Consider the following 25,646-nt stretch of genomic DNA (forward strand, 5'->3'; position numbering starts at 1 on the left):
ATCTTTATCTACCCAGTCAAGAGGACCATACTCCTGGGCTCAAGCCCCTGGTCTACGCAGGCAAGGATTTGAGGGCAGAGTTAAGTCTACCCCTTTCCAGGTTATCATGGGCATTCACCGTTCACCCCATTTCTCAGTCAAGCGAAGGACACCACCCAACCAAGAGCATAATTCTCCTATTGAGCAGGGGGTTGGACTCGATGGCCTTGTAGGCCCCTTCCAACTTTGCTATTCTATGATTCTTTGATTCTATGGAGCCTCAAAATTTATGAGGAGCATCTAACCATTGAAGGAGGGTCCATAGCTCCGTTGTGGTAGAGCCCCTTCCCTGCATGCAGAAGGTGCCCGGTTCAAGCCCCGGCAGCATCTTCAGGTAGGGCCGAGAATGGATCCTGCCTGAAACCCTGCTGAGCCCTTGAGTTGCCAGTTGGGGTTGACAAGAGAAGGACCCAGGGCTTGACTTTGTCTCTAAGGCAGTTTATGATGCTGCCAGTTATGATCCAAACACGCATCGATGTTCCATCGCACCGTAATGTGACCCAGGCTGGGTCCTTGCAGATGGCGCCTGCAGCGAGGGGCACAGGGGGCAGTTTGGGGAGGGGGGAGAGCCTATATGGCCATGGCTTCCTTCCCCAGCCCACCACATAGCCTTTAGATTGGGGAGGGGGTCTCCTCCAAGGGGCCTGGTGGCTGCGTTTCATTTGGGAAAAGAGACCAGGCCCAGATTGAGAAAAGCAGGCCTGGGTCTGCCTCGTGCAATGGACCCAATGTGGGAGGGGACAGAGGGAGGGGGAACGGAGGGGCTTTGGCACGGGGAAATGACTGGGATTCTCTACGCTGGCCCAAGCCATCGGTCAAACCTGATGGGTTTTTAGCTAGCAAGAGGACTGATCCTTACAACAGAGGCGAGGCAAGAAGGCCGGATCTTGCTAGGGCTCCTAGACTTTTCCAGATCACATCTGAGCAGTACTGTTTAAATACGCATAAGAGTTGTTCCCACAGGATAACGCCCCCCACCCCTGGCACAGAGTAATTTTATTGGGCACAGGTGACGTGGCTTTCTCCTGCATCTCTCCCAAATTGTGGAATGAAAGCCCTCTTCCTTTAGAATGAAGCCCTATGAAGAGAGACTGAAAGAACTGGGCATGTTTAGCCTGGAGAAGAGAAGATGGAGGGGAGACATGAGAGCACTCTTCAAAGACTTAAAAGGTTGTCACACAGAGGAGGGCCAGGATCTCTTCTCGATCCTCCCAGAGTGCAGGACACGGAATAACGGGCTCAAGTTAAAGGAAGCCAGATTCCGGCTGGACATCAGGAAAAACTTCCTGACTGTTAGAGCAGTACGACAATGGAATCAGGTACCTGGGGAGGTTGTGGGCTCTCCCACACTAGAGGCCTTCAAGAGGCAGCTGGACAAGCATCTGTCAGGGATGCTTTAGGGTGGATTCCTGCACTGAGCAGGGGGTTGGACTAGATGGCCTTGTGGGTCCCTTCCAACTCTGCCGTTCTATGATTCCATGAAGGAGCTTCTTCCCCTGTAGCATGTGGCTTGGCTCGCTTGTCTGAATCACCCGGCAGCTGTTTGCCTGCTCCTCCTTCAAAAGGTGCCCTGCTGTCTGCTGTGGTTTGAACAACGGTGGCCCTGAAAAGAGGAAGGGATGGGAAGGGTCTTTGTCGATATTTCTCACCTTGTTCTTCACCACCAACGTCCAGACAAGATAGTAGATGGCGAGGGTAGCCACAAGGGCCAGGATGGAGGCGCAGAGGCCAAAGTTGCCCAGGAAGCGCAAGGCGCCGCTGCTTGGCACCGGGTGGGCAGACATGAGGATGGAGAAGGACGTGAGGTGCTGGCAAGAGCAGTCAGTGGCCGTTTCGGTGCCAGACGCCTGGCACCCCTGGGTGGACCAGCCTCCCACCCCACCCAGCAAGCTGTGGTTCCAGAACACGCACTGGGCTGACAGAGGCTCCTTCCCTGTGAGGGTGGCGTTCCAGTGGCCAAAGGTCATGCCAATCTCGACCTTGCTGACGCTGCCGTTGGGAGTCCTGATGGCGTTGGCCATCACGAAGCTGCCCAGGCCGTGCCTGGCGTCGGTGCCGCCCGTCCCGGGTAAGACCCCCTCCAGCTTCTTCAGCACCAGGCTGGTGATGGTGATGTTCTGCCCGCCGGACACCAGGGCCCCCAGCTCCTCTTCGGCGATGCGCATGCTGACGGGGGGCTCCGTATCAAACGTCTTGCTGTAATCAGCCACGGAGCCGGAGTCCAGCTGGGCGCTCTGGAGCTCCACGTTGGAGAGGGTCAAGTTGAAGCCGCCGGGCGAAGGCAGCAGGAGGCTGGTGAGGTTCTCGATGGCCTGCAGGAACCCGGAAGCCACACGTGGCCACAAGGCCCGCACTGCAGACCACTCGGTCTCCGCATCCAGATCCAGCATCCGGTTGGCAGCTGTCAACAAGTTCTAGGGAGAGAAGGAGAAATGCCCCCGTCACCTGCTGCCGTGCTCAGCCACGCAAGCAAGGAGCAGATGAGAACTCTCTGGAGCAGGATAGTCCCACCCACCCCACAGGCCTCAGTCTGGGATGCCTCCCTTGCCCCCAGGGCCGCTGCCTCCCTCCGTGGTACTCACAGTCATGGCTCCGCTGTCTAGGCGCATGTCGGCGTCCAGAGCCACGTGTGAGATGGCGTCCATTATGGCCACCACAGTGTGGAGGTCCTGGGGGCTGCTGCTCGCTTGGCCCTGCCCAGGCGTGGCCTCTGTTGTTAGCCAGTCGATCATCCACGGGACCTCGGCGTGGGGATCGCCCAGCCCCGCCTGGAGCAGCTGTGCATCGACAGAATCACAAGGGCGTCAGACCGGCGTGGAGCGTTAAGGAAAAAGCCTGGTGGCCAATGGTGCTGCCATGCCCAATTCTTTCAAAAGAACATAGGCAGCCCCCTTACACAGAGTCAGACCGTGGGTCCATCTCGCCCAGTGCTGACTGGCAGCCGCTCAGCAGTCAGAGGGTGGAGGGGCTTCCCGGCCACCTGCTACCAAACGTCCTTTGAACTGGAAATGCTGGGGCTGGGACCTGGGGGCCTTCTGCAGGGGCATTATGTGCTCTGCCACTGCGATGTCGCCCCTTCCCTGACCAGATTAACACAGAAGGCTCCTTTGCCTCTCCAGTTTAGAACATTTTCCTGGACAAGGTACCTGCACGGGTGTTTAGCCAGGGTCGCCCCGTAAAGGCCCAGCACACTCCCTGTAATTGGCTTCCTTCTGGGTCAAGCTCGCAGAAAAGGGCAACCCACGTGATCAAGGGCGGGGGGGGGGGGGCTGGAGCAACGCCCCTGCAAGGCTGCGACATCTAGGAATGTTTAGCCTAGAGAAAAGGCGACGGCTGTGATACAGGCGTACAGAGTGACACGTGGCATGGAGAATGTGGACAGGGAGATATTAAACTCTGCGCTGTGTGAAGACGTCCTTCCCTTTTTCCGGTCCTGAATCTCCTACCCATCAGCTTCACGGGATGTGACCCCCACCGGGTTCTAGAATTATGGGAGAGGGAGAAAAAATATATATCCCTCTCCATTTTCTCCACGCAGACACCACAACAGAAACAAGCAGATAAGGAGAACACCTACAAAAACATATATTGTAGCCTTGGGGAAAGTGCAGAAAGGGGCAACTAAAGTGCTTTAAGGGGCGGGAGCATCTCCCCTAGGAGGGACGGTTACAACAGCTGGGATTGTTTAGCTTGGGGAAGAGGAGGCTGAGGGGAGAAAGGATGGAGGTGGACAAAACGATGCCTGCTGTGGAGAATGTGGACGGGGAGACCTTTTTCTCCCTCTCTCAAAATACTAGAACCCAGGGGGATCATTATCCCATGAAGCTGAGGGGTGGGAGATTCAGGACAGAGAAAAGGACTTCTTCACGCAGCGCATGGTTAAACTCTGGGATTCGCTACCACAAGATGTAGCGATGGCCACCAGTTTTGGATGGCTTTCAAAGGGGGTTGGATAAATTCCTGGAGGAGGAGGCTATGGATGGTTACTAGTCTGGATGGCTAAGTGCAACCGCCACTATCAGTAAGCCTGTACACACCAATTGCTGGGGAACATGGGTTGGGAGGGAGCAGTTAGCACTCATGTCCTGCTTTGTTGGTCCCTGGTTGGCAGCTGCTGGGCCACTGCATGAACAGAGTGCTGGACTGGATGGAGCCTCGGTCTGATCCACCATCAGGGCTCCTCCTACGTTCTCCCCTCCCTCTTTTCTCCTTCCTGGCTCCACACGCAGAAGGGCCTCCATCTCCTTCCTCAGCTCCCATCTTGGTGTCCTCGGTCCATTGCATCCCGTGCTGGAATTGCCTCCCCGGAAGAAGCCATTTCCCACAGGGGATAAGAGGGGCCGGGCTCCCGGCACCCCAGAGAAAGCCCCCCCCCCGTACCTGGGCCCTGTGCAAGCCAGAGAGCAGCTGGTGGCTCGTGCAGTGGCTCTCCACGGCCCCCCAGGCCCCCGCGGAGGAGCAGCTCCGCAGCACCTTCCCGTCGCTGCCCTGGGGACACAGACGCTCAGCCACCTGGCCAGCCTTTGTGGCATCCCATCCGCCCGGAGCGCCCTCGCCGGGGCAGAAGAGATCCCCCGCTGTGGCACAGTGGAAACACAAAGACACAGAGATCACCCTTGGTGCAGCGCGTACCTGCACACATGTACACACACGCACAGAGAATCAAATGATGCTTGAAGTATGTTGGCAGCCGTGAAGAATGGGCTCCTGGAGAAGCACACGCTGTGCTGCTTGCAAGCCACAGATGCCTGCAAACATCATGCTTTTTTGGAGGAAGGTGCCGGGTCAGGACAAGACATTTCCCCACCTCACGCGGCTGCACAGCATGCTCTGAGAGGTTCCACCGAAGGACCCTTACAGAATCAGACTCAAAGAGGACTTATCAACGGGACCTTCTCAAACTGGGGAGAGGCAACGAGTGGGGTGCTGCAGGGCTCAGTTCTGGGCCCAGTGCTCTTCCACATTTTTATTAATGATTTGGAGGAGGAAGTGCAGGGAACGCTGATCAAATTTGCAGATGACACAAAATTGGGTGGGATAGCTAATACCCTGGAAGACAGAAACAAACTTCAAAGTGATCTTGATAGGCTGGAGTGCTGGGCTGAAAACAACAGAATGAAATTTAATAGGGAGAAATGCCAAGTTCTACATTTAGGAAATAGAAACCAAAGGCACAGTTACAAGATGGGGGACACTTGGCTCAGCAATACTACAAACGAGAAGGATCTTGGAATTGTTGTAGATCGCAAGCTGAATATGAGCCAACAGTGCGATATGGCTGCAAGAAAGACAAATGCTATTTTGGGCTGCATTAATAGAAGTATAGCTTCCAAATCACGTGAGGTACTGGTTCCTCTCTATTCGGCCCTGGTTAGGCCTCATCTAGAGTATTGCGTCCAGTTCTGGGCTCCTCAACTCAAGAAGGACACAGACAAGCTGGAGCGTGTTCAGAGGAGGGCAACCAGGATGATCAGGGGTCTGGAAACAAAGCCCTATGAAGAGAGACTGAGAGAACTGGGCATGTTCAGCCTGGAGAAGAGAAGATTGAGGGGAGACATGATAGCACTCTTCAAATACTTCAAAGTTTGTCGCACAGGGGAGGGCCAGGATCTCTTCTCGATCCTCCCAGAGTGCAGGACACGGAATAACGGGCTCAAGTTAAAGGAAGCCAGATTCCAGCTGGACATCAGGAAAAAACTTCCTGACTGTTAGAGCAGTACGACAATGGAATCAGCTACCTAGGGAGGTTGTGGGCTCTCCCACACTAGAGGCCTTCAAGAGGCAGCTGGACAACCATCTGTCAGGGATGCTTTAGGGTGGATTCCTGCATTGAGCAGGGGTTTGGACTCGATGGCCTTGTAGGCCCCTTCCAGCTCTGCTATTCTATGATTCTATGATTCTAAGTTGAAGAGGAGGCCGGGGCAGAGTTCCCGGGTGGCCCGTGGCCATGGGTGGTCCATGTCTTGCGCCTCAGCCTCCCAGGTCCTGCTCTGCTCCATTGGCTGCCCTCAAAATGCTGCCATTCAGGGGCTGGTGAAGTCAGGGTGGCTGCGGAGGGGTGAGGTGGGAGTCCGCTCTCAATAGCCAGGGACACGAGGGTCAGGAAGCCACATGCGTCACTGAAACCCACGCCTGACTCGTGGACTACCCATCCATCCTTCACTCCCCTGGCTTCGATGTTTCCTCGTTGCTGTCCACAGCCGTTAAAGGCAGAATCTGGGGCTGCCGTTGGCTCTTCGCATTTACGTTTGTGTATTCCTGTAATGGAGGGGGGCCTGTGGGGTGCAGCAGGCCTCTGGGCGGCCTTATCGGCCTGGGATGGCGAACACCAGCCATGAGAAGAGCGGCTGGGCCTGCTCTCAACTTCAAAAGGGGTCCACCTCCACATTTCACAGCCCTGTTCTTTGTTCCTTCAGATAGGCAGTCCTCAGCTCAGCAACGTCTTCCTTGATTCTTCACCCCTCAAACAAAATTCTACAGCTAGTTCTCTGGACCCTCCGTTAGATCCTTCCATCCAGACAACTCGCATTTCAACCCACCCACACCGGCCTCTGAAAATGCAGGACTGATCCCCTGCCTAAGAAACAGTGAAGCCTCCAGCGGGCACGGGTCCATCAGGGACCAGCAAGAGACCCTCAGCTCAGCCCTCAACGTCAAAGGAGAAACGTCACTTCTGGCGCAATACTCTGAGCACAGCGAGGAGACGGAATAACAACAAGAACAACAACAACAATAATATTTCTTACTCGCCTCTCTATTTTGATCGAGGCAGGGAACAACAATATAAAATACATAAAACTGAATTAAAACATAATATGGTGGCTACTAGGAGCAGGGCCTTCTCTGCTGTGGCACCCCGGCTGTGGAATGAGCTCCCTGAGGAGGTTCGCTTGGCACCTGCATTATATGCTTTTAGACGCCAGGTGAAGACCTTTTTATTCTCCCAGCATTTTAACAGTCTAGAAATAAATTTTAACTCGGTGTTTTAAATTTGTAATTTTGCATTGCTGCTGTTTTTATCTGGTTGAGCTTTTATGTTGTATTTTATATTATGGTTTTATACTGTTGTTTTATACTTTGAATGTTTTGTGAACCGCTCAGAGAGCTCCAGCTATTGGGCGGTATAGAAATGTAATAAATAAATAGATAAATAAATAATATACATTGTTAAAACATCCTAAAAACTTTAAAAACATTCTAAAATCCCCCTCGATAGGCCTGCCGGATCAGTCTTTATAGCTTTCTTAAATGCTGATAGACTGTTAAGTTGACGAGTCTCCTCCAGCAGGCCATTCCAGAGTCTGGGAGCAGCAGAAGAGAAGGTCCGCTGGGTAATACCTGTCAGCCTAATTTTGGCAGGCTGAAGGAAGTTCTCCCCAGAGGACCTGAGTGTGCAGGGCGGATTGTACGGGAGAAGGCGATCCCGCAGGGAGCCTGGACCCAAACCATGTAGGGCTTTGAAGGTGAAAACCAACACTTTGTACTTCACCCAGAAACTAATTGGCAGCCAGTGAAGAGATTTTAAGACTGGTGTTTTTAACCTGCCCGCTCTCCAAAACACCTTGATGCAGATCTGACCTGGAGCTGCAGGCACTAGGAATTCACCCCAGAGCCCTGGACAGGGCAGAAGATGCACCAGTCAAGACTAGCAGTGGAAAAGCAACCAGAGAAGCCCCTTCCCTCCTCCACCCGGGGTGGCAAAGGAGCGGCCTGCCCTCTACCAAGACGCAAATCATTCAACAACAAGACAGCGTGTTCCTCCCCTTCTCTCTAGTTACCTACCTCGAATCGCGCTCACCAGCACCGTGGTGTGCACGGATCCAAGCCCGTCACTCTCAAATGTGCACCGGAAGGTTGTGTCGTCGCTGGGGCAGGAGTCCAGAGCGAGGAAGTGGCAGAGCGGGTCTGTCCTGCTGTCTAGGCCCACTGCGGGGAAAGGGCATCCCTCGCTTAGCAGGAAAGGGGGAGAGTTGGGAAGGGGAGAGGGCGGGGAACCACCTCAGGGGTTCCTTGGCTTGAAAGTGGCAATGTGCTTGGATGGGTCAATGGCAGGCAATGGCAGCCTCCCACAAGCAGGAGCCCAAGGGATGTGTCGGAACTACAACGCCAGCAAGCCCATTGCGAGCGGATGCAGTCAGAAGGTCTGGCCAGGGCGGAAGCTGGGCCCCTGGTCCTTCTCACTAGAGGCCTTCAAGAGGCAGCTGGACAAGCCTCTGTCAGGGATGCTTTAGGGTGGATTCCTGCATTGAGCAGGGGGTTGGACTCCATGGCCTCGTAGGCCCCTTCCAACTCTGCTATTCTATGATTCTATGATTCTCCCTCTCTTGTTGCCCACCTGGGTCTGGAGCTCCAGGATTCCAGGACGCTCTAAGCTCTCCAACTCGGTTCCGGACGCAGCACTGCAGGGTCAGCCGGTCGGGGGAGCTGCAGTTCATGGAGACTTGCGACGGGGCTGGGAGGACGTCTGCAGGGACGAGGGGGACCGTGACCTCTTGCTTCACCTCCCACAGGGTGCCGCCCTCCCGGTAGCGGCAGATGTACTTCCCTGCAGGAAGACGGTGCACACGCTGTCACTGCGCTCCAGGACCCTCAAGAGGCAGCTGGACAACCCTCTGTCAGGGATGCTTTAGGGTGGATTCCTGCATGGAGCAGGGGGTTGGACTGGATGGCCTTGTAGGCCCCTTCCAACTCTGCTGTTCTATGATTCTATGATTCTATGACCCTGTCCCAGCGCTGGGGAAACAGGGGCCACCCCTGTGTACTCCACACCCAGAACCATTTCACACCCAAGGAAAAATGAATTCTGCCCTGGTTAGTGCTGCTGCATTATTTATTCAGCATTCAAATGTGTGGGCACAGCTTTGGGGAGTTGCAGAATTGTGGAGGCTCGGAATCTTTGTGATGGGAGAAAAAGAAACACCGAAGGCCCCCCTATTTCTGATTTCGACCTTTTCACCAAACTCTGCAAAAATGTTTTTGAGCTCCTTCTGCCCTGCCTGCCTGCCTGCTGCTGCAGCCGTAAGGCACTTAAGAAACAAAATGGCAAAGGTGACGGAGGGCACGGGTTTTGTGCCAGGAATGTGATGTTGTGCTTATTGAGAAATCCCGCGTGCAATGCAGGCACCCCACCCCCACCCCACCCCCTTGCCAGTCATGAAGGTGGTCCACTCCAGTGGGAGGCCGACCGCTCAGGATCTTGGCCGCAAGCACGATGGCAAGATCCGCTCGCAAGTGAGCCAAAGGGGTCTCCCTACGACGGCCCCCTCTCGCAGCAAGACTGGCGCTCCTTTGCTCCCTTGTCTTAATTTAGACCCCACGTATTAATTCCCCAGGGGGAGGGTTGGGGGGGGGGGGGAAATACAGCACCAGCCCAGTCTGGGGAGACCGAGGAGACGGTCAGCACAGCCTCCGAGCCGTTCCGCAGCAGCGTCGCTCCCGTCCCATTGTGGATCTCTTTAGGCCCGCTCTGCTCAGGGTTGAGCAGGTACAGCTTCACGTCCGTGGCTCCTTCTCCCACGCTGAAGGAGAGAGTCAGGTCGTCCCCGGAAGCAACCTTGGGGGGCAGCGCCGGCCGTTGGGACGCTGAAATGAAGGAAGGAAGGGGCCCGAGGTCAGTCTTGCCCACAGGGCGAGCGGAAAGCCCAGCAAGGGGGGTGCGTCCCTGAGCTGCCTCGGCGTGTCCCCGAGGTCCTCCTCCACTCCCTCCCCCATCCCCTGATCTCCGTTGCTCTTGTGCGGAGAGTTTCCTTTGGTGTTATGCAGTCTGTACTTCTAATGCTTACATTGCACGCATGGGGTGCCGGAACACGGAAGGGAAGCGTGCCTGCCTGCCACCCTTAGGAAGGACGTCTGTCTTCCACCAAGCCCGGCCTGTGGCCTGTCTGGCTCCGTACTGGTCCACTGACTGGCCGTGGCCCTCCAGGGTTTCAGCCGGGGGATGCTGCTGCTGCATGCAAAGCAGGAGCTCTGCCCCTGAGCAATGGCCCTTCCCGGAGGCTCGGCTCTGAGCCATGCTTGAATTGGAGCACTTTGGATCACGTTGGGGCACCCCATCCCCAACCAGACCCTAACCCTTCCGAGAAAACCCTGGCCGGACACGTGCTGGCATTTGATGGCTTTGCCCACCCGGCCTCCTTTGAAGATCCCAGCTTCCAAAGCATGGCTGCTGTCGCCGTTGCTGCTTTCAAGACAGGCTCCTCTTCCTTCCTTTCCCATCTGGGTATTCGTGCCACGACCCAAGGGCCGTCGGATCAGGGGGTGGGGGTGGGGAGGGCGGGGTGTACCTGGGGAGGCCTCCAGCAGCGGCACACAGTAGCTGCCGTTGGAGGAAGGCAGGCTGAGGCAATCGCAGGGGGCTGAGATGAACACGGAGACAAAGGCGCTGAAGAGGTTCCCGCAGGCCGGGAAGAGCTTGCAGAGGCCATCGCTCCACCGGTAATCCAGAAGGCAGCTGCAGCTGCGTCTCCCTTGCTTCGGTGGGTCACACTCTAGAGGGAGGGAAAGGCAGGGGGTGGGGTGGTGGACACACACAGGGGGTTTCCATAAAGAAGCAGCGTGCGATAGTGGCTCACATAGGAGGCTAGGATTGGGGAGACCTGGGTTCAAATCCTTTCCTAGCCATGAACCTTCCTGAGTGACCTTGGGCCATTCGCTCCCTGGCCACCCAGGCGCAGCACCGGCTGTGGCAGGGGAGCAGTCCGTGGGGATCCCCAGAGAGCCACCCGCCCGGATGCCTCCCTCGGAGTGGTCCTCAGGGTGGGGCGTTCCTCTCCCACCTCTCAGTTCCTCCGGCTAAAGAGACACGCTGCTCCTTCCACCTTCATTGCACGCAAAGCTCTGCAGGAAAAGCAGGGCAGGGGCTGCAACCCCCCGCTTACCAACCTCCCCCTGGCAAGGCCCTCAGGTCCCTGGACACCCCTCCCACCGCCTTTCTTCCTCCATAACCCTCCCACACTTTTCTGAGGGACCCAGCTTGCATTTCTCTGCTCCTTCACGTATCTTTTACTGGGCTTTTGCGTGGCTCCTGGGAGGGAAGCCGCTTCCTGGCCTTCTCTCGTGACTCACAAACCCAACTTGGTCCTGGCTCAGGAATTCCCCAGTTGGCTACCTGCCTCCTTCCCTCCCCAAGCCATTCCTGGCCTCCAAGAAAGCCCACGCCCCTGGCCCAAGCAGCCCACTGAAGCCCTACGTCAGCAGGCACGCCAAAATCCTGCCTGGACGTTCTCCAGAGCCCTCCTGGCTTCCCGTAGCCCAACGCAGCACTCCAGTCCCTCTGCCCCAACCTCCCCTCACCCAACTGCCCATCCTCATCTTCTTCCTCACTGCCAGGAATCCCCCCCCCATGCTAGTCAATACACTCTGGCCTTAGCTAGACCTAAGGTTTATCCCGGGGTCATTGCTGTTCATGTAAATGACACACAGGATATTCCGGGAGCAGGCAGGGACGACCCTGGGATAAACCTTAGGTCTAACTAAGGCCACCCCCTCCCTCATCATAGCTTTTAATCTGCCTGCCTCCACAGTTAAAACGATGAGTCTGTCTGACCGTTTAAATGCATGTTTTTAATTCTTTTCAGCAAAGCAGTTCTTGATTTAGCAACTACATCTTCATTCATTCTCCCAAACCCCGCAACCCTTAAGGGGGCAGTGACCTAGGGAGGTTGTGGGCTCTCCCACACCAGAGGCCTTCAAGAGGCAGCTGGAGAACCCTCTGTCAGGGATGCTTTAGGGTGGATTCCTGCATTGAGCAGGGGGTTGGACTCGATGGCCTTGTAGGCCCCTTCCAACTCTGCTATTCTATGATTCTATGTTTTGGGAGTGTCCAGTGCCCAGCGTTCAAAAAGTCCCTCCATGTGTCAGGACCGCAGGTCTTTTACCTTTTCCCAGTTTATTGTTATCAGGCACGTCATACATAATCATTAACTTCAACAGCAATTATATAATCCGGATTTGCGAACCGCAACTCCAAAGTACAATGGATATTTCTAAGATCACATTGGTGCTAAGCCAGGAGGCCCAGAGCTGTTACGAAAATGGATCAATAAAGACCAGTTCGGTCTCCACTGAGTTAGTTATTCCTTCCCTCCCATAAATGTTTATAAGCTGTGATTTTATCCACTGTCACCCTATTCCGTATGTTTCACCTCCATTGACAGCGAGGGTAGAAGGGCTGTTTAAAGCCATGTTTTAAACATTTTGCCTCCGTTCGCATCCAAGTAATAATTACGGAATGTTTGCTTCTTATGTTTATAGCCTGCCTTTTCTCCAAGGAGCCCCAGGCTGCATACATGACCCTCCTCTTCCTCCTCTCATAGAATCATAGAATAGCAGAGTTGGAAGGGGCCTACAAGGCCATGGAGTCCAACCCCCTGCTCAATGCAGGAATCCACCCTACAGCATCCCTGACAGATGCTTGTCCAGCTGCCTCTTGAAGGCCTCGAGTGTGGGAGAGCCCACCACCTCCCTGGGTCACTGATTCCATTGTCGTACTGCTCTAACAATCAGGAAGTTTTTCCTGATGTCCAGCCGGAATCTGGCTTCCTTTAACTTGAGCCCGTTATTCCATGTCCTGCACTCTGGGAGGATGGAGAAGAGATCCTGGCCCTCCTCTGTGTGACAACCTTTTAAGTATTTGAAGAGTGCTCTCATGTCTCCCCTCCATCTTCTCTTCTCCAGGCTAAACATGCCCAGTTCTTTCAGTCTCTCTTCATAGGGCTTTGTTCCCAGACCCCTGATCCTCCTGGTTGCCCTCCTCTGAACAGGCTCCAGCTTGTCTGCGTCCTTCTTGAATTGTGGAGCCTTACAACAACCTTACAACAACCTTGTGAGGGAGGTTAGGCTGAGAGTCTGTGAGTGGCCCAAAGTCACCCAGTGACCTTCATGGCGGAGTGGAGACTTGAACCCGGGTCTCCCCAGTCCTAGATTAGCACTCTGGCCATTACACCACACTGGTTTTCAAGGTGTTCTTTCCTTGCACGTCCACTCTCAAATCAACTTGAGGGCCCCCAGGGATAGCCTGCCTTCTACAATGTCTAACCAATGTTTTTCAACCTGAGGACATTCCCACCAGACATGTGCAAATGTTCCACGCTTCCTTCCACATCTACAAAAGGTTTGATACATGGGGGAATATTCTTGACAGTTTAACAGGCGTATAATACCACTTGTGTACTATTTTACAGACGTTTTCCTTCGCATGTCTGAAGATGCACATTCCGGCATACATGCGTGCTAAGCAGCACACTTGGTAACAATAGACAGAGTAAGAGAGATGAAAAACTAAGGACTAGAAGCGTCAGGCAGATAACGAGTGAGTGAGTCAGTCTTCCTCACCCTGGTGGCCCTCCTAGCCTACAACATCCATCATCCCCCACCACTGACTATGCTGGCCAGGGTTGATGGGAGTTGGAGGCCACAACCTCTGATGGGTTGACCAGTTACTCACCAGTAGTTACAGTGAGGGCTGTGATGGTGCTTGGTGTGCCAGATACATCCTGGGGGAGGCTCAGGGCGTGGAGGAATTGCTGAGTTTGGAAGGCGTCGAAGGACGAAGAGGCCACCGGCATCAGCTTCAGGTAGACGGCGCCGTGGAGCTGGCCTGGGGGGGGGGGAATACACACAGACGTGCTCACGAAGCCTCTGCACTTAAGCCTCAGCCCACCTCCATGCGCCATGAGCAAAGTCATGGACATCATCCAGTTCTTTGCAAGCTGCATTTTCAACTCCGCATTGTGCTCAAGCAGTTCACAAATCAAACACACACAAATAACCATAAATACATAAACCTGTCACAATTCATTTAAAACATGTCAAAATTTAAATAAGTGCAAGACATACCTGCAGGTCAGTTAATAATATCAAGTACAAATAATAACGTAGACTTGGTTCACACAACACGATAACCCACACTCAAGGTTGAGTATGGATTGAGTGTGGGTTGTTGTTGAACCATGGTTTGTGTCGTGTTGTCTCAACCCAGCCGCGATAACAAGTCGTATTTTGTTAACCATGAAAAACCCAGTTCACAACTCAAACAAACTATGGGTTGTCTTCATGGGTTGTTTGTGGTTAATAAGCCATGGTTTGTTAGCGTGACTGCGTTCAGACAACACAACAACCCATGGTTCAATGACAGCCCATATTCAACCAATACTCAATCTTGGGTGTGTGTTATCATGTTGTGTGAACCCTGTCATATACTCACGTTTGACCGTTTACTGAAGTGTTCATGTTAAGAGACCTATCTCATCCAGATCAAGCTACATCAAAGGCTGCCGTGCAAGGAGCAGGAACACCGGGCTGTATCTCAGGAACTACACACCTCTTCTTTTGGGCTGGCACAAACCCCGGGCAAGGTTCATGCACCGTTTTATCACTGGGAAATTTCACCATGAGGGTTACATTGAATAGAAGGGCCAGACACATCCTTACAGAGTTTTCTGACCTGCTCATTAGAGATGCTTTGGGTTTTACATCTGGTTGTTTTTAAATTCTTATGGCCTGAACAGCTGTCTTTGCTTTTTTGCCTGCTTCTAAAGGAACTCAGTCATCTTACCTGGAAGGGAAAAACAGACGCAAAGGCGTGTACAAAGGGCGCGCTGGGTGTGCTCAGGCACACCCTAAAATCTCAAGCAATAATGTCTCTGTGCCAGAAACCATGTTTCGTGGATGCCAGGAAGAGGGCCCCTGGAGGCTAATATCGCTTTGTAAGACCCTCTTCCGGCTGGGGCTTTGAGGCGTGTCTCCTCATTCTCACCCCGCTCATCTGCGATGGCCCTTCCCTGGTCAGGCAAGCTGAACACGGAGTGGGGTATCAGTGCCTACAGCGTTTAATAAATAAACGAATAAAAATAATGTCCTTTATGATTGAGTATTCAATAAATGTTTGCCTTTAATTAATAAATAAATTAAAGTTTATTTAATTTATGTGCAGCCTAATGAAATGTGCTGTGCAAGCCGACGTGTGCGTGTGAGTTTCATAATGGGAGGGGAGGCTTACTCACCAGCTGCTCTCCTGATCCGAACTGGGGGCGCCTGGGAAGCAACACCTTCCACCAGACTTCCAAGATACTAGGAGGAAAGAAAAAGGAATGCGCCACAAACCATGGGGCACCTTACAGATGGATGGGTGGGTTAGGGCAAGAGCGGTTCTCCCGAACCGTAGGACACTCCAAGCATGGGCCACACTCCTTGGGGGAGGTCTTTTTGTTTCCTCCTCCAGATGCAGCCTGCCAGGAGGGGTGTCCAACAGCAGGACCCTCCCCTAAACTGGTGCTTGCCAAATGTGTTGACTACAATGCCCATCACCCCCAGCCAGCCTGGCCAGTGGAAGGGCGGGGTTGCAAATGTGTGGTGCCCTGCAGCCCGTCCTTGCTGGCTTTGATGGGATGGTGATTCCTTCTGCCCCTACCCCCACCCCCACCCCCTCTCACCCCCACCCCCCCAGGATGCAAACCTCGGGGAGCAAACATCCTTTCAGGAAGGATTTACATGTGTTTTCCCCAGACTCTGGGAAGGGCGGGAGGTGACGCCCCACCTGCATGCAAAACTCAGTTTCTGCAGAAGGGGGGTGGGCAGATGTGGAGCAGGCGGGGTGAGCCTGGGCTGGGGGCATTGGGGGGGTGTCTCTGGCACACAGAGGGGATGCGGATTTGCAGCCTGCTTGGTTCCTGCGGTTCTCTGGGCTGCGTCACAGAGATAAACTGCTGCCCTAGAGGTCCCTCCTCCCTCCCCGAATCCTGGGGCCTGCCCTCCACGGAGCTCTCTCTGCCTATGGCCGGGGGTCCCAGCCGGAGATCTCTAACCCCCTCTTGGCCCCCCCTCCCAGCAAACCACAGTGCCCGGAGGGTGGGGTCTGAGAGGGAAACCATGCCAGCTGGGCGGACTTGAAACCATCCTACTACGTGTGTGTGTAGAGTAGACCGGCCTTCCCCAACCTAACACTCTCCCGATCTGTCGGACTACAACTCCCATCACTCCCAGCCAGCATAGCCAAAGCCCGCAGGAATTCTAGAGGCTGCACATCAGGCTGTGGAAGGCTGGCGGAGCCTCCCTTTAGGCCCCGGGGGCCGGGTGGGGGGTCACCTGTCCTCCAGGGAGACTTCCGCTTTGCCCTCACCAATGCTGTGGGGAAAGGCAGGGCGGTGGCTGGCTGAGAATGTTGGGGTGGGTGGGGGTCCAAAAGAGAAAGCAGGGGTGGGGGGCAGCAAGCAGCGTTCAAAAGCGACCGGAAGGTGAGGCTTACCCTGGGGGCTGCAGCTCCATGCACAAGGGCCCCCAGAATCGGAGGCAGGCAGCTGGCAGGCACCAGCAGCAGGCAGGGGAGCAGCTCCATGTCCGAGCGGCCCAGGAGAGGTCTGCCCAGAGCAGCCTTTGCCGAAGGGGCTGGTTGGGGCCGGAGCTGCGGCTGACTCAGCCATGCAAATGCCCCCCGGGGGGGGACGTCCGTGCTCCAGGCAGGATGCAGCCCCCCAAGCTTGTGTGCTCAAGGTGGGGAAGCCAGCAGCAGCAGCAGCAGCAGCAGCAGGTGGGGCCCAGAGGGAAGCGATGGGCAGGAAGCAGACAGATATGCTCTGGGGTCAGGCTGGGCCAAAGAGGATGGAGGGACCGCCAGGCTCTAAGGGGTCACGCTGAGGGGCACTGCGGGCTTGGAGGGGGGGCACGTTCCCACATTCAGGACTGGTCCGGCTGCGCCAGCAACGATGATATGAAGTGGGGGGGGGGGACACCCCAGGGACTTTCACAACATCTGCTAAGAAAATATGAATTTACCTTATACTAACTCAGCCCATAGTAGTCTACTCCGGCCTCCCCCTACCTGGCGCTCCCCAGATGTGCCGCGCTGCAACTCCCATCAGCCCACAGGCAGCTTATTCTGGCGGAGCCCAGGGGAAGAGCCTTCTGGTTTGCCCAGTCGCTGGTCTGCCTTGGGGGTGTCTGTGTGTTTGGAATTAGGCCCTGGGATTCAATTTCGGCTCCATCGTGGTGTCGGGAGCGGCCTCTGGACGAGCCCTGTGAGGCAGCGGTGTGGCACGGAGCCATTCCCTGGCCTGAACTGCGTCTCTCTCTCTCTCTTGTCGGACCGGACCTGGCAGAGACGCCTCTCACGCCCAGCGCCCTGCCACCTGCTCCCAGGGCCTCGCTTGCGGCCCCTTCGCTTCAGTGGCCTGGGCTTCTGCGGGAGACCTTCTCAGCGGGTTGTGCTCCATGGGGGAAATGCAGGCAACAGAGCAAGAGCTGGCTGGAGACAGGGCCGGGGCCAGGCTATTTTGTGCCCTAGGCAAGGTGAGCTACTTTCACACACACACACACACACACACACACACACACACACACAAATGCCAACTTTGCTTTTTAAGAACAGATGTTTCCTGGAAAAAATAAGAAGCACAAAACTTCAAACTGCTAAATTTATTTCAAAGTGCAAGAAATACATCATGCCAATTATAGCAAACAAATTGGAAAGGAACGTCTAGGGGTCTAAAATGCATTATTTAATAGGAATGTCACCTCCAAATCATCCCCCCCCAACTCACACGCGCGCACACACACACACTCAGCATCACTCACTCCAAACAAACACATGCATGAACACATGCATTCACTCAAAGACCCCCTGCACCCCATGCACCCATACATTCTCTCTTTCTCTCTCTCTCTCTCTCTTCTGGACGCGTTCCGGAAGTCTGAACGTGGAGCCGCCTCACCCCCACCCCAGCGTCCCTGGCTTTGCTTCGGCTGGGTGGGCGCGGGGTGCCATCTCGCCTGCCCAGGCTCAGCTGAATCCTCGGGCCGGGCCGGCTCACAGCCAACGCGCATGAGTGCTGCACTGGCCCAGCGCCCCTCTTAGCTTGGCGCTCTAGGCGGCCGCCTGAGTGGCCTCTATGGTAGCACCGGCCCTGACTGGAGAAAGTTCAAAGTCCCGCATGCTGCCACACTTAGCCCTGGAGCCTCTTTTAAATGGCCACACGGATACAAAAAGCAATAATACATAGGACAGCTCCTCTGAGAATGTGCAGAGTGCTTCCCTTCCTGGTGGAGCAGTCACAGGCTGGTCCTGGCTTAGAAACTTCCAGCTTCCAGCTGCTCTCCCTTTGCTAGTAACTAGGGGGGAGACAGTGTGGTGTAGCGGTTAGAGTGCTGGACTGGGACTGGGGAGAGCCAGGTTCTAGTCCCCACTCGGCCCATGAAGATCGCTGGGCGGCTTTGGGCCAGTCACGGGCTCTCCGCCTAACCGGCCTCACAGGGATGTTGTGAGCATGAAATGGACGAGGTCTCGGAGCCTCACGAGGAGAGGCGAGGAGGAGGAGGAGGAGGAGGAGGAGGGGGGCCGGGGGGGGGGGCTAGCTAGCCGTCTTGGGCTCCGTGCAAGAGGCAGAAAGGCTGGCTAGGAACGTAACCAGCCCGCCTGTCGGTATGGAGCCTTGCGGGGGCGCGAGGGAGGCCCAGGGGGGCCGGCCCAGGGAGATGCTTCCCTGCCATTGAACTGACGGGGCTGGGCTGGGCTGGGCGGTGGGGCGCCCGGGCGTGCAGCTGCGGGGCTGCGCTGGACCGAAACTGGGCGTCGTCGGTGTGTCTGCGGCGGGGCGGAGGGCGGAGGGGAGGGGAGGGGAGGCTCCGCTACCGGCTGCGTTATCTCGGCCCTGCCGGGGCACGTCGGGCGCCGCCCGCCGCTCCGCCCGCCCGCCGCTCCGCCGCCTCTCCTGCCTGGGCCTGAAGCCGGGCGGGGAGGCGCAAGCAGGAGCGCCGGCGCGCAGGCGGCCCGAAGCGCGCGGCTGAAGCCCCCGCGGCCGGGGCCGGGGCCTGAGGACGGCGCAGACGCCGGCGGAGCCGAGGAGACCGCCCGCCCGAGGGCAGTCGGCGCCACGGAGGACCGGACGCTGCCGGGCGGTGAGCGCGGCCCCCGGCGCTGCTCTGGCGCGGGGCTCTCCGGGCGCGGCGAGGAGCGCTCCGGCCCCTGGCGCTCAGCTGCGCGCGGGCGGCGGCGGCGGCGGCCAGGGCTGGCCCCCCGCGCCCCCCGCCACAGAGCCGCACCGGGCGGAGAGCGCCCCCCGCCCCCTCCCCGCGCTGCCGGTGGAGTCCCCGGGCCCCGCGCGCGGCGCAGCTGATGCTGGAGGGCGCGGCTGGAGCCCCCGGGCGGCGATCCCACGGCGGCCAGGAGTCCCGGGGGTGGGGGTGGGGGTGGGGGCGGGGTCCGCGCAGGCTCCAGGTTGGTCGCTGCTTAAAACAGCGTGATCTGGTTGTACTTTTATACTGTGGTTTAAAGTTTCTAGGTTATGTTTTGCGCTGTATCTTATGGTTTTAATTTGGGTGAACAGCTTCAACTATTGGGTGGTTTAGAAATGAAATCATAGAATCATAGAATAGTAGAGTTGGAAGGGACCCATGAGGCCATCTAGTCCAACCCCCTGCTCAATGCAGGAGTCCACCCTAAAGCATCCCTGACAGATGGTTCTCCAGCTGCCTCTAGTGTGGGAGATCCCACCACCTCCTTAGGTCATTGGTTCCATTGTCATACTGCTCTAACAGTCAGGAAGTTTTTCCTGATGTCCAGCTGGAATCTGGCTTCCTGCAACTTGAGCCCCTGATTCTGTGTCCTGCACTCTGGGAGGATTGGGGAGAGATCCTGGCCTAAATCAATAAATCAATAAACCCTTTTCTGGTTCATCCACAGTGAACTGCCGGCCCCACAGCATCACACTTCTGCCTCCTTCACCCCATCGTCCTGATGGAGGCCACCAGCCCTAAGAATGCCTTGGGAGTCCTGAACGGCCTGGAAAGACAGCTGGGAGATGCTGCAGGCTCAGAGAGGGTGAGCGACATTTCCCAAGCCCTCTGGACACCCCCACAACCCTTCCCGTCCTCTGGCTGCAGTTTTTTTTAATAATAATAATAATAATAATAATAATAATAATAATAATAATAATAATAATAATAATAAATAATAATATAATATTTCTTACTCGCCTCTCCATCCTGATCGAGGTGGGGAAAAACAATAAATATAAAATACATAAAATATTGATTAAAAACATAGTATACATTGTTAAAACTTCCTAAAAACATCCTAAAAGCACCCTAAAATTCCACTGGATAGGCCTCCTGGAAGAGACAAGTCTTTATTGCTTTTTTAAATTCTAAAAGACCGCCAAGTTGATGAATCTCCTCCGGCAGGCCGTTCCACAGTCTGGGAGCAGCAGAAGGGAAGGTCCGCTGGGTAACAGTTGCCAGCCTAATTTTGGCCTGCTGAAGGAAGTTCTTCCCAGAGGACCTGAGTGTGCGGGGTGGTTTGTACGGGAGAAGGCGATCCCGCAGGTAGCCTGGACCCAAACCATGTAGGGCTTTAATAGGAGAAGCAACATTTCACACTCATTTGAAATTTGACAAACTGAAGCGCCCAGTATGGAACGGTGACTTTAAGTTTGAAAGTTTAAACACTTTGCAGACTGCTTAAAAGACACTAGACCTGGCCTTGCCCGGTTCACTCCCCCCCCCCCTTGGAGTTAGGTAGCCCTAACTCCAAGCCACCGAAGCCAGGCCTTAGGAGACGAAAGATCAGGACTCCTTCCCCAGCCACTGATCAGGACACCACAAACCGGCACGTGCCCAGAGCCAGCTGGAATGTGGCCTAGAGGAGAGCAACAGGATCCGCCTCATTCCAGTTCAGGCCATGGGGGCACCAGGCCCAGTATCGTCCCCTTGGACCGGCAGGGGCTTCCCAGCTCTATGGTAGAGAAGGGGCGTCCCATCCCGATACCTGAGACACCAGTGATCGAACCTGGAACAAGGCAGGTGTCCTGCTACTGAACGATAGTGACCCCCCTTCATAATTTCCATGAGGCAATTCCCTGTAATTTGGTGTTTTCGTATGACTTTCATCAGCCCAAGAATTCCAGCAGATTGACCGGTTAGTTGTAGTATTTTTACCAGACCTGTAAAGTAGTCTTAAAGGGGCCTGGAAAACTGTCACTATGATCACGTGGTCACAAGTATCCCGTTTACGGGCAAGGCAAAAGAGGACGGCGGTGGCAGGCTAAGTCCAGGAGCAGTTGGCTGAGACGGAGTATCTACACCAGCCTTCCTCAACCTGGGGCGCTCCAGATGTGTTGGACTACAACTCCCAGAATTCTGGGAGATGCAGTCCAACACATCTGGAGCGCCCCAGGTTGAGGAAGGCTGATCTAGACCCATTTCAGTCTGGGTTCAGGACAAGGGCTTGAGGCCTTGGTCACCTGGGTAGGAATAAAAATAAAACTGGTTGCTTTGCAGGACTCCGAGGAGAGCGAGGCGAGGCGGCCGGTGGCGCAGTGGACTGTGGCGGAGGTGTGCTCCTGGCTGAGCGGCAGGCCCTTGGGGGCTCAAGGCAGGCCCTTGCTGGAGGTAGCAAGGGGCCACGCCATCTCTGGCAAGGCCCTGCTGCGGTTGACAGAAGAGACGCTGGAGCGCATGGGCGTGGGGCCCGGAGGCTTGCGCCGGGAGCTGCTGCACGAGGTCCTCCACCTCCGCATCCAGCAGGAAATGGAAGACTTGCTGGACATTGCAGAGGGTGAGGGACGGCGGCAGGGCGTGCTGGATGGGGAGGAGAATCGGGGAGGGGAATCAGATTCCTGACATGATCCTGGCCAGTCTCTCTCGCACACACAGTTGGGGGCAGGGACGGAGTGGGGGCGTAGGACATAGTGGGCCCAAACGTATTGATCTGCAGGTTCTTTTTACCACACATTAATCACTTCTGGGGGAAGCAGAGAATCATAGAATCATAGAATAGCAGAGTTGGAAGGGGCCTACAAGGCCATTGAGTCCAACCCCCTGCTCAATGCAGGAATCCACCCTAAAGCATCCCTGACAGAGGGTTGTCCAGCTGCCTCTTGAATGCCTCCAGTGTGGGAGAGCCCACAACCTCCCTAGGGAACTGATTCCATTGTCGTACTGCTCTAACAGTTGGGAAGTTTTTCCTGATGTCCAGCCGGAATCGGGCTTCCTTTAACTTGAGCCCGTTATTCCGTGTCCTGCACTCTGGGAGGATCGAGAAGAGATCCTGGCCCTCCTCTATGTGACAACCTTTTAAGTCTTTGAAGAGTGCTCTCATGAAGAAAAAAGGCAAACTGCTAGCAGGTGGTTCGCCTGCCCAGCTAGGTGATGTTCACCCTGTTCTGGAGGGGGGGTTGCACTCCCCCCTAAAGGGTCAGGTCTGTAGTCTGGGGGTGCTCTTGGATCCAGAACTGTCACTTGAGGCACAGGTGGACTTGGAGCACCATTTATCAGACTCGGCTTATCTGGACAGAGGTAGCCTAGCTGCAGTTATTATCCGTGCTCCGATACCCCCTCGTCTGGATTACTACAATGCGTTATACGTGAGATGCAGTCCGGATACTTCGGCTGACCCTAAACAGGCCAGCAAGATTGTTAACTGGGGCTGGCCAACATAATCCTGTTATGCCGGTACTTTCCCACTTGCACTGGCTGCCAGTCCAGGCCCAATTCAAAGTGCTAGTATTAACACTCAAAGCCCTAAAGACCAGATTATTGGAAGGATTGTCTCCTCTTGTATGCCCAGACCCTAGAATCATCCTCAGGGGTCCTTCTTCATAAGCCCCTGTCAAAGGAAGTGAGGTGGGTGGCTACCAACAGGAGGGCCTTCTCTGCTGTGGCACCCTGGCTGTGGAATGAGCTCCCCAAAGAGGTTTGCCTGGCACCTATGTTATACTCTTTCCGACGGCACATGAAGGAGACCTTTTACTTTCCACAGGTGTTTTAGCATTCTAGTCTTTTAGCTCTGCTGTTTTAAATTTGTTACTGTATTTTAAATCTCTTAAATTTCTGGTTGTGTTTTCATACTGTAGTTTTAAGCTTTTATATTTTATATTAGGGCTGTGCTCCGCTCAGATTCAAATCGCGAATCTGGAGTGGAGCGACCCAATCTGCCTCTGCCTAAGGCAGATTCGAATTGGGTTGGGGGAGCTGCGGATCGAGGCGAAGCGGTTCGCCTCCATCTGGAGCTCCGAATGCAGGGAAGGGGAGGAGGGGGGCTCACCTGGCGGCGGCGCAGTCCATGCGGTGACGGCGGCGGAGCCAGGTAAGGGGGCAGGGGGGGAAGGAGGCTTACCTGCCTCTGTTGCGGTCCGGCACAGGCTTCAACTGAGGGCCAGGCCTCAAGCCGGAAGAACAGGCTGTGGCCTGCTCTTCTGGTTTGAGGCCTGGCCCTCAGTTGAAGCCTGCGCTGGACCGCGACGGAGGCAGGTAAGTGGGGGATAGGGGGCTTACCTGACTCTGCCGCAGTCCATGCGGTGTCGGTGGCGGAGCCAGGTAAGGGGGCAGGGGGGCTTATTCGGCCCCCATTTTGCTTCCCCTTCCCTGCCTCTGCCGCCCACCGCAGAGGCAAGTAAGTAGAGAAGGGGGGGCAAAATCTCGATCCGCCCCTCCAGATCTCGCTCCGCGGAGGGGAGCAGGGGAGGGTCGGATCAACCCAAAGCGGATCGGCCCGATCTGAAACTTGTGGATCGGGCCACGAAGCGGTTCCGGGGGTCCGTGCACAGCCCTATTTTATATATTTATGCTGTACCTATCAATTTAATTTTTTTGAACTGCCCAGAGAGCTTTGGCTCCTGGGCACGTAGAGAATTCATCCATCTTCCACGGGTGCGTTTCCCACCTGCCGAGATGCCTTCCCAGAATGATTACCTAACATTATTTACAGCAACCCTGTAAGATAGTCGGTTAGTAATAATGACATCCGTGGATGGAAGGACTGAGGGAGTGTCCGGCCTCTGTAGGGAGTTCGTGGCAGGGGGCGAAGACTCCCAGATTCTTAGCTCGGCATTTTGGCCACTGCCGTGCAGAGGCGCGTAAAAATAAAACAGCTCCCAGCTCTCCGCCCCTCTGGGGCTCTCTGACCGGTCGCTTCTGCCTCCTTCCTTCTGGCACAGAGTGAAACCCAGACGCCTGCAGCTGAATGAACGGCTCTGCTTAGGAAGCACCGGGGCAGGAGCCGCCAGCCTGGACGAAGGCCCGGCCAGCCCTGGCCGTTGCTCTCAGCTGGGCTTCCAACCGGGCTGTGACTTCGAGGGCTGGAGGAAGGCAGCAGCACCGCGCAGCTGGGACTCGTTCATCTCTGCATCCCAAGACTGCCTACGCCAGGAGCCAAACCAGCATTCCAGGGAGTTGCGGATTGACCGGGAGGCGGAGGCTGAGTGTCACCCTGCCGCGAAAAAAGGTGTCTGCTGCTTTTGGAAGTGAGCCGGTGGCGCTTAGGGCGCGGGGCCCACTCCGTACTGTGGCCTCTTGGAGACCGTTTAAGATCCCTGATTCATCGTAGAACACACCTGTCAACTTCTCGAGATCTGGGTGGCATTTCCTTAGATGACCAGAGAGCTGAAGCAGCCAGGAGCGTTTCTGAAACCAGGCCATTGCGTTGCAGGCTGGGTGTCTGGCCGGAAGGGAGGGGGCGGGTGGGTGGGTGGGTGGAAGAATAGACAGAGACCCCCCCACTTGGGTCCTAGGCCCTTCCCTTCCCCATAGCAGCCTCTGGAAGGTTTGGCCTTCCTAATCAATAGGCACCAATTGGTTTCGGATCTCTAAGCCTCTAATGGCCAAGGAACATTCTCAAATTCAACCAGATCCACGGGTTTTTTTTTAAAAAATAATGCTGCTTAAAACTTCTGTTCCTGATGCTTTTATTGTATGTTTGTTTCAGTGTGTATACAGACTTTATTCATAAACCCCTCTGAAAACTGATGTTGAAGGAAAAAATAGAAATCACTAAATGAGACATTTTAAACAGGAAGTAGAGAATTCAGCGCTGGCCGTGGGCTGCATGAGACCAGAGGGGGAGAGATTTTGCCCGCTGGGGTCCCCCACAGGGCCACGTCCCCTTTACCCTTGACTACCAAGCGGGGTTTTTTTTGGGGGGGGGGGTTCCTGGCTTTTATGCATTCCCTCCCCCCCACCCCACTGAATTCTGAAAGTTTGAAATGCTGCTCCCTAAGGCCGAGTTACTGTCAGGAAGCGCTTGAAGCTAAAATAGGTGGATCGCGCCCCCTCGGGCCCCACACATCACTGGCATGTGCCCCCCACCCCCGGAGCTTCTCTGGAATGGATTTCATCCCCAAGCTCCAAGACGTTCAACGCCCGCACTCTGCACTAGACCACAGGCGATGCTGGATTAGCGAGGCCTTGGGTGCAATCCAGCTCCAGGGCTTGTCTTAGGTTCTTAGGACCCCCTCCAGAAAGAGACTGCAGCTCCTGCAAATAGTCCCCACCCCAGCATCCATGCCACCCCCACCCAGCCCAAACCGTGGCGGAGAGCCCCTCGAACCTCGCCTGCCAGCCTCCTGCGTCTCATCCAGCCACCTCTTTGCATCCCCAGTGACCGTTTTGTGAGCTGTTAGCTGTGCTTCGGCAGGTTCCAGCCCTGCAAACAGTTTCACATGCCCAGAATTTGACAAGCACCCACAGAGAAGAGGAGAGAGAGGTTAAAAAGCTTGGAAATTTTTTATTGAAGTTTTATTTCATAATAGGTTTTTTTTTGAAGTTTTTAAATACAATAAATATTTACCAGTAATAATAGCATTTCATGGATCAGAATTCAAATCCATCGCAAGACTTGTCAA

General features: G+C 55.2%; 3 protein-coding genes across 3 annotated transcripts in view; 2 read left to right on the forward strand and 1 right to left on the reverse strand.

The window, feature by feature from the left end:
• ADGRF3 (adhesion G protein-coupled receptor F3) overlaps positions 1-16,372 on the reverse strand; it is a 25,975-nt gene extending 9,603 nt beyond the window's left edge. Inside the window, exons 1-10 of the mRNA XM_063125360.1 lie at positions 16,283-16,372; positions 15,042-15,108; positions 13,484-13,636; positions 10,323-10,526; positions 9,406-9,621; positions 8,375-8,584; positions 7,822-7,965; positions 4,420-4,616; positions 2,622-2,816; positions 1,689-2,453 (exon numbers count right to left, since the gene is read on the reverse strand). Of these exons, the coding sequence (XP_062981430.1) occupies positions 1,689-2,453; positions 2,622-2,816; positions 4,420-4,616; positions 7,822-7,965; positions 8,375-8,584; positions 9,406-9,621; positions 10,323-10,526; positions 13,484-13,636; positions 15,042-15,108; positions 16,283-16,372 (2,241 nt within the window). The remainder of the gene's footprint in view (positions 1-1,688; positions 2,454-2,621; positions 2,817-4,419; positions 4,617-7,821; positions 7,966-8,374; positions 8,585-9,405; positions 9,622-10,322; positions 10,527-13,483; positions 13,637-15,041; positions 15,109-16,282) is intronic.
• Positions 1-25,646, forward strand: part of CLU (clusterin) — a 445,162-nt gene that overhangs the window by 185,532 nt on the left and 233,984 nt on the right. The window lies entirely within an intron of this gene.
• On the forward strand, positions 18,818-25,605 carry LOC134397236 (sterile alpha motif domain-containing protein 12-like). Its single transcript, XM_063123710.1, has 4 exons — positions 18,818-18,927; positions 19,712-19,849; positions 21,307-21,583; positions 23,964-25,605. Exons 2-4 carry the CDS (start codon positions 19,766-19,768, stop codon positions 23,966-23,968), a joined length of 366 nt encoding a protein of 121 aa, XP_062979780.1. The 5' UTR covers positions 18,818-18,927; positions 19,712-19,765; the 3' UTR covers positions 23,969-25,605.

This window comes from Elgaria multicarinata, chromosome 4 (genome assembly GCF_023053635.1).
Source record: "Elgaria multicarinata webbii isolate HBS135686 ecotype San Diego chromosome 4, rElgMul1.1.pri, whole genome shotgun sequence".
Classification (NCBI taxonomy): Eukaryota; Metazoa; Chordata; class Lepidosauria; order Squamata; family Anguidae; genus Elgaria; species Elgaria multicarinata.